Here is a 17,386-nt window from a genome sequence, read left to right on the forward strand (position 1 = left end):
AAGAAAAAGAAAGGAAGGAAGACAGAGAGAAGAAAAAAGAATGTGTTCCCCCATGAAATTAGATTTAGCTACAGGAGCTCTAAACATCTTTGCTTGAAGTAGTTTAAAAGTTGTAGCTACAAAATGCTTCCAAACCCCCTGTGTCTCTAAAGGGAAGAATTTGGGAGGTCGGGTATGGCACTTGCATAGTTAATGTAATATTTTTTTTAATAAAATGCATTTGTCATTTAAAAATCCAAATGATTTTAAAAAGCAGACAAAAACAGCCAACAGTGGTCCTTTGTCCCAAATACTTTGTGAATTCCATGCTCCAAAGGCAACTATTTTTAACCTAAATTTTTTGTCCATAACAAAATCTTTAGTTTCTCATAATTTCTTTCTGTAGTTTTGAATAACATGTTTTTTTCTATTTCTACATTCTTGAGATGCATTTTTTGTTTTCTGTTTGGCTTTGTTTACTCAATTTTGACAGTTTTAAAGTATTGAACTTACTATGATAACTCAGGAATCCATCATTGATCCTGATGTTTCTTCTTAGATTCTTCACTTTCAAATATCTGCTGAATTAAAGTTTCTTTAAAGAACCTTGATAAATTAAATGAAAACTTTTGTCAGTCTGTTTTGCGGCCTGTCTTTAGAACCCTCTCTTTGCTCTGTCATCCAGAGCAGCCATTGTGTACTCAGACTTTTTCCTGACCCTTAAATCTACATCTGAAAGAAGTCCTGAGAATTTCCTCCCCTTGCAATGGGGAGAATGCACTCTGATTTTTAAGTTGAAAGCACTGTCTTTATCCTTTTTAAAATTAATCCCTAGGATAGGCATACAATAAACACATGACACATATTTTCTATTGAAAGGAAAACTGGAAGAAGGAAGAGGAAAGAGACATATAGAGGTAGCATGGACCACCAAGTCCTTTCCCAGGCCCAGGTTTATATTGTCAGTGTAAAAGGTCCACAGAACTATGTGGCCTTGTGTTCTAGTCTCCAAAGAACATGTGAGATGTTCGGAGTGGTGGTTCTGTCTCCAAGTTCAAGAAAGGAACGGAGCCTGTGTTTTCAGGTACTCTAGTAGAGCAATAGAAATAAAGAGCCACAGATGTGACACTTTCATGTCGGCTTCTTGTCTATTCATTGATTAGTCTTTGCTTTCCAATGGACTTGATAGGAAGACCTGGCAGAGCACCTTTCATGTTTTTCTTAAATTCTGTAATTTTGTTTGTTTGCTTGCTTTTCAGGATTGGAAAAACCAAAGCAGAAATTAAGATTCTGAGCATAGGTGGAGGAGCAGGTATGACTAATACATGTAAAATTTATATTCTGTTATAGGCATCGTGGTATTTGATAGCCACATTGTTCATGTTCTAGAAAGCCACTTTCTTTTGCTTTCATCAAAGATCAACTTATAAATGCTAGCAGCATCATTCAACTCAAATTAATTGCCTTCAATAGATTTAGACATTAGCCTTCATTATAATTTGTAGGATGGATAAGAGATGAGATTTTCTTATTATTTTTGTAAGTAGAAAACCAGGATAACTTTGAAAATTATTTCTTATCCAAAATTATTTATATACTTATAGAAAAGGGAAGTTTCTGAAGTTTTTGAAGCTTGAGCCTTTTAAGGAGTAGTCTTTGCTTACTGTTACTGGTCCGTGTGAGGACTGAAAAATTTCACCAGAATGGAAATTGATGCACAGCTCTTCATTAAAAACATCTCGGGGGCTGGAGAGGTGGCTCAGAGGTTAAGAGCACTGACTGCTCTTCCAGAGGTCCTGAGTTCAATTCCCAGCATCCACATGGTGGCTCACAACCATCTGTAATGAGATCTGGTGCCCTCTTCTGGCCTGCAGTCATACATGCTGTATACATAATAAATAAATGAACCTTTGCCGGGCGGTGGTGGCGCACGCCTTTAATCCCAGCACTCGGGAGGCAGAGCCAGGCGGATCTCTGTGAGTTCGAGGCCAGCCTGGGCTACCAAGTGAGTTCCAGGAAAGGAGCAAAGCTATACAGAGAAACCCTGTCTCGAAAAACCAAAAAAAAAAAATAATAAATAAAAAAAAAAAATAAAATAAAATAAAAACATCTCAATATGGGCAAAAATATACTTAATATCTAGTTGGTTTACATTATTGTATCCTCATCTCTAAAATGAATTGGCCTCACTACTCCCTTCTGAATTAATTCTAAGAGTATTTTTTTAATCATTCAAAACACTTTCTTATCTAGTTTTATTAGCATCACTTGGTCTTCTTTTTCTTAAGAGTTTTTATTCTAGAAGAAAAATACTAACTCTGGAAAAGCAGATTGATGTATGTATCATTTGTAAATACCCCTAACGCACTGTGTAACTTTGATACATAAGCTGAGAGTTTTCTAATCAGTAAAATGGAAACACTGATTCTTAGCTACAGGATTGTAATAAGAAAGCGTTTATAAAGTGCTGAGCATAGGCTATTCATCCTGTAAGGCAAAGGCTGTGTCTCTCCGAAAAGCTAAAACAAGTTTCTTTTCAAGGGTTAGTATTTGTTTCATTTTAAGGTATTAGTTATCTTTGACATAATATGTTAATATAAAACATGCTGACATAGTTCTGATCACAGCCTACTAATTGGGAACTACACTGCCACTTGTTACTTAGTCCTTGAGCCTGTAAAATGCAAGTGTACAGTGCCATATGAATGAGATGGATTGTGGCCCATATGAACACAAAGGGAATCAAGAGCCCTTCAGTGAAAAGAACAGCTAGTTTATGGGGACATTATTTGTTCAGTTTTCATAAAATACAGTGTGTTATAATGTAATTAGGACTAATCCTAAAAATCCATTTGCTCTGTTATCTTTAACCACACAGGCAGAGAGCCCAGCAAAGACAAATCAAGAAGGTTACTGTTGTTAATCATGCTGTAGCCAATGTTTAAGCTATGATACTGTGTTGTTACTTACTGATACTAAAAGCACAAGGATTGAAATAGTGATGAATTACCCGAAGGATGTCCTGTTAATGCACTTAAAGAAGAGAATAATTTCCAGTGTGTTTGCATACGAGTTTCAGATAGCCTCCAAGCAGCAGGACTCTAACTTCATAGTGTCACGTGTGCTCAGAGAGTGTGAAAAGCCCTACGAGCAACAATAATTAAAAATAATCTCTATCATTATTTAGTTAATTGTCTTTTAATATAAAGTTATTTGAACTAATACAAATGTATTCACATACTTTCTTTTTTTGTTGTTATTTGTTTTGTTTTTGATTTTTTTTTCTTGAGACAGGGTTTCTCTCTATATCCCTGGCTGTCCTGGAATTCGTTCTGTAGACCGGGCTAGCCTGAAACTCAGATCTGTCTGCCTCTGCCTCCCAAGTGAGTGCTAGGGTTAAAGGCATGCACTACTATGCCCAGCTATGTATTCACATTTTATGAGCTATTTTATAAAGAATGTTCAGCCTGCACACTGATTCTTTACATCAACCTAGGTGCTAATAGGATTCATCAAAATAAAGGGAAGAATACTTTGAGTCCTTTTGTCAGAGGCTGAACATTGTATTGATACCAGGCTCCATCTTGGAGAGAATATGAGATCTCCTTAGGGTCATTCTTCCTAAGAAACTGATCAGAAACATGAGAACTTGAAGAAAAATTCAAATTTTATACTTAGCTTTCATTATCCAAATGAAATAAATAAGCAGTACATTTAATAGTTGCTTGGACAAAGGTATCCTTGTTATGAGTGAATGGTATTTCATATTTTATGTCGTTTGAATCTTCATAGTGCAGCTACTGATGCTGATCTGACAACCTAAAGACAAGCACCGTCTTTTACCATCTCCAGTTAAGAAGTTTATATCATCCTTGAACTTGATTGTACTTCTGAATCAGTCTCTGCACTAATCTCTTGCAAGTACAGCCATTGGGCTTGTTCTGTACTTTGTGCTCAGTTCCCAAGGTACGCTTCGCAGAATCTTACCACAGTCGTAGCTCACCGGACTCTGGTTTCACTGTCTACATGTTCTATTCTCAGACGCATAGGCAACTTCAGCTCATTTCCTGCATCCCTCTGGTGAAAATGTTCTTTCCATTCAAAGCAGTGATACCATTTCTCCTAGTACAATTGAGCAACACATACCCAAAGCAAACAAACTAAAAACTCATTAAGTGAAATTGCTACTGATCATGGGTGATTGTCGTCAGAGCTCAGTAACTGCCACCTGGGAGCATTCAGCTCTGCCCCCTTGCAAAAGGTCATCTTAGCTGGGCTTGTTAACAGTTTATACCTGCCCCCAAGTATCCAGCTGCTTCTTACAAACTGGCAACTGTACATGGCCTGGAGGAGGGATTTGAATGTGTATATATTTTACATATTCACATGTATAATCTATGTATTTGTATATATGCCAAGGGGAAGAATAGAGAAGGGACTCCATCTGGGTGGCTATGGGAAAGCTCTCATTCTGACTGGCTGAAGCTTTCCAGGTGGTGGCCAGTGGGGAGGGAATACCCATGTCCCTGTAGGTAATCCCTCACCTGTGCTCTGTAAGGAAGCTTACTATCTCCATGGAGAGGGGATAGACCTTAGATTCATCTCCCCCGGGAAGGTATTTTAGCAACGCTGCTTTATACCACCGCTCATGTTCTTTGGTTAGTTTTTATTTTCAGAAATATGAGCAGGAGAGTATGTATCGGGGACTATTGGGGTCCAGCCCCTAATAGTCTGCTTTCCAGGGTCCTCGGAAGAATCTATCAACCAGTTGAGACTCTATTCTTTAAGGTCGGCAAATCAATCTACGCACGCAGAGTTCTTTGGTCCGTTCGCTTTAATCCTTTTCTCGTCCCTTGCTTTACAGTTATATATCTCTCCAAAATCACAATTGTCCCCTCCATCCAGGACACTCAGCCTGAACTTCCTCAGGCAGTGATTGTCCGTTATCAGGATCAAATGGAGGGTTGATAAGAATTATAAAGAGGGGCACTAGTTGTTAATTACCATTTGCAACCCAAAGGGGAAGTGACTAATGAATTAACTAAAGGCTAAATACTGGTAATATCTAAGAAGAGGGATCTTATGTGCACAACTATAATCTTAAATGTGTTTGGTAAAAGATGTTAAAAATCTATAAGTTGCTAGGTCAATAGGAAAAAATAAAACTGTTTTCTTTTTTCCTGTGGCTCCTATCTGTCCAAGCTGTCTGCCGTTTTTCTGCAGGGTGGGGGAAAGTGTGCTCAGTCTCTAGGCAATCTGTGTACAGGTAGATGCCTTTGGTGATAGTTAAAGGGAGATCTGGAACTGGAGGTAAAATTTGGGAAAGGAGGAAGTTAAGCTAATAGGCACATCTGCCAGGCCTTCTCAAACAGGTAGCCTGGATGCTTAAGTCTGTTCTTAGAGAGTACAGAGGTATCTCTGATAAGGTACTTTCCTCCAACCGGTGATGGACCTGGCCGAATGCTACCAATAATGATAATTACAGGGAGGCTTGAACTGGGAGTTCTGGCTGAGCATAGTTGTTAGTGCAGAATGTTATCTAAATATTCCTAGAAGTGGTTAGGTAAGGAGTTAGAGGTCTATAAAATTAGTAAGGCTGTAAGAAAGGAGGGGTCTGAGCTAAATTATATAAAGCTGTTACTTAATGTCTACCTGACCTAGGCGGTGTCCCCTTGTGGAATTTACCTTAAGTCAGGAGACTCGCCTGGGGGTTATTATCACTGTTAGTCCTCGGAAATTGGGTGACCACCTGGGTGATGTCTCCTTTAGTCCTTGAAAGTGGCTAGGGGAGATATCTGATTCCAGAGAAAGCCTTTCCTGAGGCTGTTCTCCAAATGCCTGGAATGTGTATGTCTAGAGAGTGATCAGTCCACATTGTTAGCCCTTCTTAGGGAAAAATCAATTGGGAAAACTATGAAGGCACACACGATTTTCATAACAGAATACAGCTGATATATAACAAGCCAAGTAACACCAAAAACTCCTTGGGATTTGGCTTCCTCTGGAGGAATTCCCTGATCCCTCCAGGTAGTGACTTTGCCATAACCAGCTGAGTTCTTATGATATATTCCTGCGGCCTGCAGCAAGTATGCCTATGTACTCTTTTCGTTTTAGAAACTGCTGTTTATGACAATAGACCTTTTATACCTTATGAAAAAAATGTAAGATTTGAAAAAATCTTATGACACTTTTATTCATAATCCAAGCAATTATTAGGGTTCTGTACAGTTCAAAGGAAAGGAAATGGATGGAAAACTTTAGGTAGTCTTTAAGTAATTTCACATATCCCTAGCACTATTCTCTACAAATTGTCTGTTCTAGTGATGGAGAAATGTGTGAAACAAATATTTTATGATTAAGACAGAAAAGAAATCACAAAGAAGACAAATCATGGGCAAAACCCAGACCATGGAACCTTCACAGAGTCCAAACTGAGCAGTTGTTTATGTATATGTGCTGGAGTTTATATGCTTTAATCAAAAGTAATAAGCAGCAGGAATTTTTGTTGTTGTTTTTTCAGGGTTTCTGTAGTCATATCACATTGACTTCAGCAATTGCTTTGTTTTTTTTTTTTTTTTTTTTTTTTGGTTTTTTCGAGACAGGGTTTCTCTGTGTAGCTTTGCGCCTTTCCTGGAACTCACTTGGTAGCCCAGGCTGGCCTCAAACTCACAAAGATCCGCCTGCCTCTGCCTCCCGAGTGCTGGGATTAAAGGCGTGCGCCACCACCGCCCGGCGCTTTGTTTTTTTTTTTTGAGCAATAACATTATTTTTATTCTAAGTCTGATAGAATTTGCTTTTTGCTTCATTTTCAACATTGACGTTTCCTTAAATTAAAATTAAGCCTGGTAGGGCTTTACTATCATTTAATTTGTATGTTTTATGATGTTAGGTGGTACATGGAAAACAAAACATCTGTAGTCTTTTTGATAAGGGGAAATGCTACCAATTTAACACTTATGCCTGAAAAATGTTCCAGAAAGGAGTTAATGTTCTCCTTGCTATGGACTTTGCATATATGAGATTTATTTTTTCCAGTTATTATATTCAAGTATCATAAAGTATTACAAGAGTTAGACAGAACTAAATTCAATAATCTAACTCTATTTCGCTTTTTATTTTTATCCCCACTAACCTATTATAGTACATACAGGTGGTATGAACCCTCTCATAAGTTTTTGGTAATAATTTTACTGTTATCAGTTGAGAGCACTTGGGTTAGGTGAATTATTTTATGCAACACATAAAATAATAGATACCAGCAGTCCTATAGAGGATAAAAAATAGGAAAAAATTAATTCACTCTCACTTTGCAAATAAATAATGAGCATTATTAGATAGAATAAATCCCAGAGTCCAACAAATTGTACAAAATGGATGTAAAAATTATTAACTTGATTAAAAGAATGAATAGTTTAGATATGACCAAATATTTGAAAATATAGTCCTTGGGGCTGGAGAGATGGCTCAGTGGTTAAAAGCACTGGCTGCTCTTCCAAAGGACCTGGGTTCAATTCCCAGCACCCACATGGCAGATCATAACTGTCTGTAACTCCAGTTCTAGGGGATCTGACACCTTCACACAGACATGCATGCAGGCAAAACACCAATGCATGTGAAATAAATATAAATACATTTCTTAAAAAGTTGAAAAGGAGAAAATATGATCCCAGCAAGTTCTTAATTTCAACTTCCTTCCCAAATAAATCGTTAAGAGAACACAGAAGTTTATTGGTTCCAGCTGTTAGGTAAGCAAGTGGGCCAGTGTGTCTGTTAAGTTAGGATAGGATTAGAACAAATATAATTAGAGTGGGGGCTAAAAGGACTGATGTGTCTGCTGGACTTAGAAAGCAGTGTAATGGTGGGATTATGCCTGTGACCTGTTCTGACTAATGCAACAAAAGGGGATCAGCCCTGAGCAGAAAAACCACTTAGTTCACAGTGATGTTATCCTTTGGGCAATTGGTTTACAGAAACAGAAACTTCAAAGTTTGTTTGTGTGAATAAATGGGTAGATTTGCAATGTAATAATACTGGTATAGTTATCTTTAGACAGACCATGGCTGCTTTTCCTGAGTGACTGTTACCAGGGTCATCATGCCTGGTGTAATTATTTTTTTTCTGATAAGAGAGGCACAGGACCTAATTACTGGGCTGTCAGACAAGATTGTGACCTCTTAAACTGTCTGGTGGAGGCATGCTCTTTTTAGCTAAATTTTACTTTTGTCTAACTTAATTTTTTAAGCAAGTTTATTTATAAATCCTTTATGATGTCAATTTATTACTTCCATTTCTTCCTTTGCTAGGAGACGGCAAAAAACAAAGGTTAATGTTTAATTATCAGGATCAATAAATTGAGAGTGATGGAAAACAGAGAATTTGGGGATAAGAGAGCAAGAAAAATTAAGTCAAATGTACTTATTGCTGTCTTCAGATAGTTCTGATTGAAAAACCTGCAAAGTATTTGTTCTCAGAAATTGAAAGCCCTGAGATGGATCAGGGGTTGAAAGATCCAAGGAGTACCCTGTTCTTGCAAAGGACTGGCATTTGGTTCCATGTAACCATGTCAGGGGGCTTATAACATTGTGTAACTCCAGCTCCAAGGGATCCAGTGTGCTCTTCTGGCCTCTGTGGGCACTTGCATACACATGGTGCACACAGACACATATATAAATGTGTGTCCACATAGATAAAAGTAAACAAATATATCTTGAAAATGTTAAATTATTGAATATATAATAGCTTCAATTTATTCAATACCTATTACATATCATTAACTATGAAAACTTATCTCCATATATTGTAATATTTATAGTAATTCTTCAGCATAGACTGTATTAGACTATATTAGGAGATATGAAACATAAGGACAGAAGATGAGCAAATAGGCATATGAACTTGTTACTGCCAGGCAGCTTTCCAAATTGGTCAATATAAGTTGTCTTGGTTTTTTGTTTGTTTGTTTTTGTTTTAGATGAGGTGTCACTGTGTATTTCAGTCTGGACTTGAACTCATGTGCCAGCATCCTTAGTGTAGCCAGAAGGTTTCTCTGGTCCTGCCCGGCCCTGTGATTCCATCCAGCCCTGCTGTCTGCAGCCACATATAAAATAATCACTCAGAGGCTTAATATTGTTTACAAACTGTGTGGCCTATGGCAGGTTTCTTGCTATCTAGCTCTTTCATCTTAAATTAACCCATTTCTATTAATCTATGTTTTGCCATGTGGCTGTGGCATTACCGGTCTGCTAACGTGTTGCTTCTCCTTCCAATCTGCAGCGACAGCTGGTGCCTCTCTCTCCTCTCCTTTCTTCTCTCTGTATATCTGCTTGGATTTCCCACCTGCCTCTGTGCTATCTTGCCATAGCCCAATTCAGCTTAATTTATCAACCAATGAGAGCAATACATATTCACAGCATACAGAAAGACATCTCATAGCATCCTTAGTGCTCAGGTTACAAATATACACCATTACACCTGACTAGTAACCAAGACATTTTTAAATGTTTCCTCATTCTTTATATGCTATAGTAGTTATCTATACACTTTACTTTTAGGAGAGCTATTATAGGTTTGTTATTTTGTGAGAACATTACTTGACACTTTCTAGGTGTTACTATGTTTTATTTTCCTAGAATCTCTTGGGGGCTTCATTTAAAACTGAAGAAGCTCATGTTCAGATGCCTGCGATCTTAAAGGGTTTAAGATATTTATCAACTGGTAGAAGGTAGCAGAGTTGAGAGCTGAAACACAAACTCAGATCTAATTTTCATTACAGTCTTAATTGCCTTCAGTAATTCTATTTATTAAAGGGAATCTCAGCCATAAACATTATGCAGACACCTACCAGTTATTCCAAATAATGTTAAAATTCTAGGGTAATGATTTAAAAACCATCAGAGAGCTAACATTAAGCACATAGACTGTGCCAAGGGTTATCTCTTCCATAGTGCTCCCTGCACACCCCTCTGCATGTACTCTTGCTTCCTTATTAGTTATGGTTTAACCTTTGTACTTTCATCGTTTGCCCTGGAGAATTCCATAAGGTGTTGTAATAATTTATTGCACTTATGTGTTAGAAGTGCCCCATTGGCAATCCTTACATTTTTCAAAACCCTGTTGTGTATTTTATGTGATAGTGCACTGTAGGGGATGTAAATATTGCCCTCCCTTACCTCCCCTGAGTTCTTAGCTGTATGGACCCTCGTACGGAAAGACAGATTAGTAAGAGAAATACATGTCAGTATTTATTGATTCAGTGTCTGTCATGTAAGAGAAACTTCCCTGAGAAGTACCTCAAAGCAGCAGCTTGATACTCCTGTGTATAAAGAAATTTCTTTTTTTAAATGTTTTTTTTGTTTTTATTTTTTCAAGACAGGTTTTCTCTGTGTAGTTTTTGGTGCTGTCCTGGATTTCACCACTGCCTAGCCAGAACAATTGATTTGTAAAGAAATTTGAGAGAAACAAGGAAGAAAGTAGTTTTGAGCTTCCAAGGCTGGGAACAATAATGTTGTTGTATGGCAAGTATATAGGCAGAAACTAACTGCAAGCTTTGTGTGTAGATTCCTAGAACTGTTTCTAACAGAAAATAATTTATAAACTACCATTATGTCCCATAAATTTTGTTGTGTTGTGCTTTCACTTCATTTATTACCAGGAATTTTTTGTTTCCTTCTTGATTTTTACTTGACCCTTTCATCATTCAGTAGTATATTATTTAATCTCCATGAATTTTGTAATTTCTAGAAATTCTTTTGCTGTTGATTTCAAGCCTTACTGTACTGAGGTGAGACAGGAGACACAGAATTACTTCAGTTTCACTGTATTTGTTGAGACTTGTTTTGTGTTCTAGAATGTAGTCTATTTTAGTTCCAGAGCTGCTGCATGAAAATATTCTCTGACATTTGGATGGAATAGTCAGTCTACTGATATCTGTTAGATTGATTGGATGTAGATATCATTTAGTTCTGATGTTCCACTGTTTACTTTTTCTTCAGATGACCTGTCTATTGTAACAAGTTATCTGTGTCTTCAAGTCAGTAGTAGCTTCTTATGATATGGGATGAACCAGAGTTTGATGCATATATGATTAGGATTGTAATGTCTCCTTATTTTAATTGTTCCCTTGGTCAAAATAATTATTTTTTTTTTTATCTCTTCTGGTTAATTTTGTTTGAAGTCTATTTTTGTCAGCTACTAAAATAGTGATACCTGCTTGTTTCTTGGTTCCATTTCCTTGGAATACATTTTGTTCTATTCTTTCACTCTAAGGCGATGCCTTGAGTTATATGAATTTCTTGTAGACAATAAATAGCTGGATTTTTCTTAATCTGTCCAACTAATCTGTATTTTGTGATTGGGGGATTGAAGCCACTAATATTTAAAGTTATTATCGAAAGGTATGTATTAAATGTTATTTCATTGTACTTCTTTGCTTTTTGTATTAATCCCATTTTGTGTTTCAGTAATTATAGCTTCATTCATGTTTTCTATGGTTTCTTGGCTTTGCTTATTTGTCTCTGCAGCCTAAAGCATCGCTTACACTGTTCTGTTGGGCTGGTTTGGTGAACATGAATTCCTTTAGCCTGTTTTAACACAACATGGAAAGTTTTTCATTTTCCTTCAAATATCATAGCTTCGCTTGATAAAATTCTCTGGTTGGCATCTAAGGCCTTTTAGAACTTTAAGTACAATGCTCCAGGCTCATCTGGCTTTTAGAGTTTCCATTGAAGAGTCAGCTGTTATTCTGATGGGTTTTCCTTTACATGTGACTCCTGATTTTTCTCTGGCAGCTTTTGATATCATTTCTTTACATGTTTAGTGCTTTACTATAATACAATATTGGGAGACTTTTTTCTGTATGTGTGTCTACTTAGTGTTTTATGTGCTTCCTGCATCTCCAGGGCTCTGTCTTTCCTTAATTTAAGGAAGTTTTCCCCGTTTGTGGTGATGAAAATCTGGTCTATTCCACTGACCTGGCATTCTTTTCATTCTCTGCCTGTAGTGAATACACTTTCACTTTGTATGATGTCCTGAATATTCCTTTCCTGTATTTTAAAAAATTTATCATTTTCTTTTATTAACTGCTTCAATCTGTCTACCTTATCATCCAGTTCTGCTATTGTGTGTTCTACTTGGTCCGTTCCACAGTAAGGGCTCACCCTTAAGTTTTCTAATTGGATCTTTGAATTTTTCAATTCTGTCTTCATTTCAGCTTGAATTTTCTTCAATATTTCTGCCTTTTTATTGTATTCCACTTTCAAATCCTATATTGTCTTTGTAATTTCATCCAGCAAATTGTATTTTCTAGAACTTCAATTAAAGTTTATTTCTGTCCTCCTTATGTTCACCCACATGTTTGCTTGTGTCTTATTCTTGAATTCTTTAATGATGTTTATGATTGTTCTTTTAAATTTTGTGTTCAGAAATTCTTCTAGGTCATTCCTGTTGGGGAATATTTCTACACAACCATTGGTCTTTAAGGGGACTGTATTTTATTGATCTTTCCTGTTGTTTGTGTTTTTGTGTGGAACTGGGGCATGTGGATTTATTTCATTGGTTGCAGGTCTGATAGGAGATTTTGACCTGCTTGTTTTGGCTAGAGATACTTGGTTGATTTCGGTTCGGGTGGGAGGAGTGATCAGGTCAGTCCTTCAGCTGCTCAGTGTTGATTATTGATTGGAGATCCTGGGGGTGATTCCAGTTAACTAGCAATTAATGTTATACAGGAGTCTTAAGGTAAGATTGCTTGGTTGAAGTCTAGCAAAGTCCCCTAGGGTAGTTCCTATCTCACAGAAAGGGGCCAGGGCTCCCTGGAAAAGCATGGAAGAACATGGCTTCTGGCTGGACATGGGGCTTGCAGGGCAGCACTCAGGGTTTAAAGAGCAGCTGGACCTGGGTCAGAATCAACAGGATATCATTTTGATATGGATCCTGCCTGGGCCTGGCCAGGAGACCTTACAGAAATAGCTTCTACATTGGCCTTGAGAGGCAGAATAGAGGCGGCAGCAGTGCTATGAAATAAGGGTCCTGGGTTGGCCTCAGCAAGAGTACTCACAGATGCTGTTCCTGCATGAGCTTGAGCATTGGGGAGGGGGAAGAAACTGAGTCATACCAACAGAGCCCCCAGATTGGCTTCCACTTGAGCCTACAATGGTGGCATAGAGTGAGAGTCCTTTCCTTTAGATGTTATTGCTCTGTTCTTGGAACTGGATGGTTTCAGTCAGAACAGGGGCAGTGCTAGTTGAACTGAAAAGAGAAAGCAAAGATTTGTTTATTACGAAAACATTTGATAAGCCAGGGAAGGTGAATAAGGAAGTTGTAAAGCATAGTGACTAGAGGTAATGAACAGCTTAGGTGAAGGCTCCATGATAATGCTCATGATGAAACACTGGTTTTTGTGTGTTTGAGTGTTTTGTATGAATGTATGTGTACCACATGCATGGCTGGTGCCTTTGAGGCCAGAAGAGGGAAAAGGTAAATCTGAAACTGGAGTTACAGATGGTCATGAGCCATTGTGGATATTGACAACCAAATTCTGGTCCTCTGCAATGGCTGTAAAGGATCTTAATGGCTGCACCATCTCTCTAGCCCCACAAAACACTTCAGACTAAGCTACAGGACAAGGGAAGATTTGAACTTCTCTTTTCATTTTGCTGAAAAAGGAGCACATGAAGAGAAATTGCTGAGATATTTTTGTATTCTCTAAATACATCACTTAGCTTTCTACTTTAAATCTTTTTTTAAGTGTTCTTTTGAACTAGATTAGTTATCAGTTCTAAGTTGTGTTTTCCTCATATTTTAATAACTTTGGCTTAAATATGTCTTTCAACTGACAGATATTTAAAATTATACTTGACTACTACAAAACTTATTGATTGTCTCCTATGGTCCGTGACAACTTTGTAACTCAAAGCATAGTAATAGATATATGAATGAAGATTATGTGAATGAAATAATTAATAAATGAATTTTATTCCTACCCCCTCCTCATATCAAATTATTATTTCTAATTGAAATATAGTGTTTGTACATTGTAGATATTTAGGCAATACAACAGTTGAATGTTTATCTTTTTGCAAATCTTTTTAAATATAAGTCAGAAAGTAAATCAGTCCAAGTTGTTCTTAATTACTACATTCAGTATAACCTGCTCTATTTATTTACCTTCTAGGTGAAATTGACCTTCAGATTCTTTCCAAAGTCCAGGCTCAATACCCAGGAATCTGTATCAACAATGAAGTTGTTGAGCCAAGTGCTGAGCAAATTGTCAAGTACAAAGGTGTGTGCTAAATTCTATCTCCAGAGACTTATCTTCTCATTTTGTTTGTGAGTTTCTTTTGTGTGCCTCAAATAGTTAATAGCACACTGACAACTATGTATTTGGTAAGTTTATTTGGAGAAAAACCTAGTTAATTCTTGGCAGGCAGTAATGAACATCTGAAACTACTAACAGTGAATACTTGAATTCCTTTATTGACTTCATTCATTAATCTGTTTTATATAAATTTCTATTCATAAAATTCTTTTCTTTTTTTTTAAGATTTGTTTATATGTATACAACGTTCTGCCTGCATGTGTGCCTGCGTGCCAGAAGAGGGTACCAGCTCTCACTAAAGATGGTTATGAGCCACCATGTGGTTGCTGAGAATTGAACTCAGGACATCTAGAAGAGCAGCCAGTGCGCTTAACCTCTGAGCCATCTTTCCAGCCCCTATTCATAAAATTCTGCAGTTGATTTAATATTTATACTGAGAATATAACCTATATATTCTCAAATTTACTTCTTAGTTTTTTCCTTTCTCCTCCAATTTTGTCACGTACAAAAAAAAATGTCTAGACAAACCTGATTTCCTGAGCCACATAGTAAAGAAAAATATGTGCCTTTTATTTTTTAAGTCCGTGTATTAGGGTTGTGTAGTAGAACAGAACTGATAGGCCTATTCTATAGCTATTAAAATGGGGTGTAGAAGAGCGCCTTAGAGGCTGTGGTCTTGCTAGTTCAACAAGCAAAAGTCTGTGTTGGAATCCCAAAGAAATGCTTTATACTACTTATAAAGTTATAAAAGTAAAGAAATGCCTTGGCAGCAGGATAGATGTACTACTTGCCAGCGGGAGTGAAGGCAGGCAGGCAAAAAGTGAAAAGCTTCCTTTTTCACATCCATTTACATGGACTGCCACTAGAATGTATGGCCCAGACTTAAGGCATGTCTTCTGACCTCAAATGTTTTGGATTTAGGGCTAATTTTCAAAACCCTCCACAGTTTATTGGGTGTTAGTTGATTCCAGACATAGTCAAGTTGACAACCAAGATGAGCCATCACGGTCCTATAACATTTATTGCATTAACATCCTATATGAAAATGGGTTCCATATATAATTAAATTAAAATTGATTATAGGCCATCTTTTCTGGGTATTTTAGAGCTTGTAGCCAAGACATCCAACCTGGAGAACATAAAGTTTGCTTGGCACAAGGAGACATCATCTGAATATCAGAAACGAGTGCTGGAAGAAGAACCTCAAAAGTGGGACTTTATTCACATGATTCAGGTAAGAATAGCCCTATAACATGCTGCCAAAGAGGTGTTTTCCACAAGTTTGTATGAAGAATGTATATTATTTTAATGAAATCTTTTGGTTTCTAGTTTTATAAGTAAACACTTTCTGCCTTGAAAAGGTGTTGATTAATACAGAAACTCTCTTTGACATATAAAAGGACAGTTGTTTAGACCTGCAGAATGATTATATATTCTAGCAAGTTTCCAATGGCTCTATTGGTTTAGATGCCCAGTATATATATAAATGTTCCAGACTTTTTCTGAATCCTCTTGGTTTTTCTGTTAGTAGGCATCTTCGATGGTATGTATATAATGGAAGGAATGTGTTTTATAATATTAGATCAATAGTATGTTACTTATATTAGCCAGTCATTTAGGAGGACTTTATTTCCATGATTCAGCAGCAATGGACTAATAAGCAAAAATTATGGAGTACATGGCATGAGGTATCAATCCTAGGCATTACTGAACTTTCTGGATAGTAAAGAGTATATCAGTATTGGAAGCTGGTTAGTATGTGGCAATGGTTTTATTTTGTGTAGAGCACTTAATTAACAACAAAACTCTTTCTTCTTGTAGTCCATAATCACAGTTACTTCAAAGGAATACCATGATAAGAAGCCAAAGAAAAAGTTGAGTCTAAAATCAACATATTTAAGCAGCCTGAACCTCTACTTCCTTAGAAAACAAATATTTTATCTGTCAGGAGACATTTAGCATGTTCAGAATTGTATGCTTTTTCTCTCTAGATGTGTTTTCCATCCATCTGTTTCCTAGCGTTCCTCTCCTTATTCCTCCTATGACCTGCCTCTGACCAGTCACTCCTAATTGATCACTTTACTTCATACTTGTTAAGGAAAAAGGCCACTGAAAATTAATATTTTACCCTCTGTTTTAGCCAGTGTTTTATTGCTGTGAAAAGACCATGACCATTGCAACTCTTATAAAGGGAAGTGTTCAAATATATGAGTCTATGGGGACCATTCTTATTCAAACCAACACATTCCACTCCCTGGCCCTCATAGGCCAGTAGCCATATCATAATGCAGAATGTATCCACTTCAACTTCAATAATCCCCATAGTCTATAACAGTCCCAATAAAGTCCAAAGTTCAAAAACCTCTTCTGAGACTTGAAGAAATCTCTTAAATGTAACACCCTGTAAAATCAAAATATAAGAGCAGATCTTCTAACATACAATGGCATAGAATATACATTATGACCCCAAAAAGAAGTAAAGGGGCATAGTGAAGAAATAATGGACCAAAGCAAGATAAAAAACCAGCAGGGAAAACTCCAAACTCTGCCTCTTCATGTCTGATGTCAAAGTACTCTTCAGATCTCCAACTCCTCTCAGCTTTGTTGACTACAACATACTTCTCTCTCTCTTGGCCTGATTCCATACCCATTTATCAGCTCTACTCAGCAGGAATAGAATGCCTCTGGCATCTCGATTATCGAGGGGTCTTCAAGGCAATCCAGGATTCTTAACCATCACAGCTTCACGCAATGGCCTCTTTGAGCCTCCATGTCGAGACACCCCTGACACATGCCTGCCCTCAGTGGCTTCCCTTAGTCATTAAGAGAGATTCCATAACCTCTTTCTTGTATCCTTGACTCTAAAGCCAGAACCATATGGCCAAAGCTGCCAAGTTCTGCTGCTTACAGGGGCTGGAACATGGCTCCCTTGTGTAAATATAAATATAAATATAAATATAAATATAAATATAAATATAAATATAAATATAAATAAATATAGTTTGTGTACACACACACACACACACACACACACACACACACACACACGATTTCTGTTTTGAATGGTTCCCTTCACTGCCTAAACTTTTATCTAAT

The 17,386-nt window shown here is 37.2% G+C and overlaps 1 protein-coding gene across 7 annotated transcripts in view; it reads left to right on the plus strand.

The window, feature by feature from the left end:
• Positions 1-17,386, plus strand: part of Hnmt (histamine N-methyltransferase) — a 60,331-nt gene that overhangs the window by 34,852 nt on the left and 8,093 nt on the right. For all 7 annotated transcript variants that reach the window (XM_076569335.1, XM_076569334.1, XM_015999581.3 and 4 more), the window contains 3 exons: positions 1,239-1,291; positions 14,147-14,254; positions 15,397-15,524. In XM_076569335.1, the coding sequence (XP_076425450.1) occupies positions 1,239-1,291; positions 14,147-14,254; positions 15,397-15,524 (289 nt within the window). The remainder of the gene's footprint in view (positions 1-1,238; positions 1,292-14,146; positions 14,255-15,396; positions 15,525-17,386) is intronic.

Source organism: Peromyscus maniculatus, chromosome 4 (genome assembly GCF_049852395.1).
Source record: "Peromyscus maniculatus bairdii isolate BWxNUB_F1_BW_parent chromosome 4, HU_Pman_BW_mat_3.1, whole genome shotgun sequence".
In the NCBI taxonomy this organism is placed as follows: Eukaryota; Metazoa; Chordata; class Mammalia; order Rodentia; family Cricetidae; genus Peromyscus; species Peromyscus maniculatus.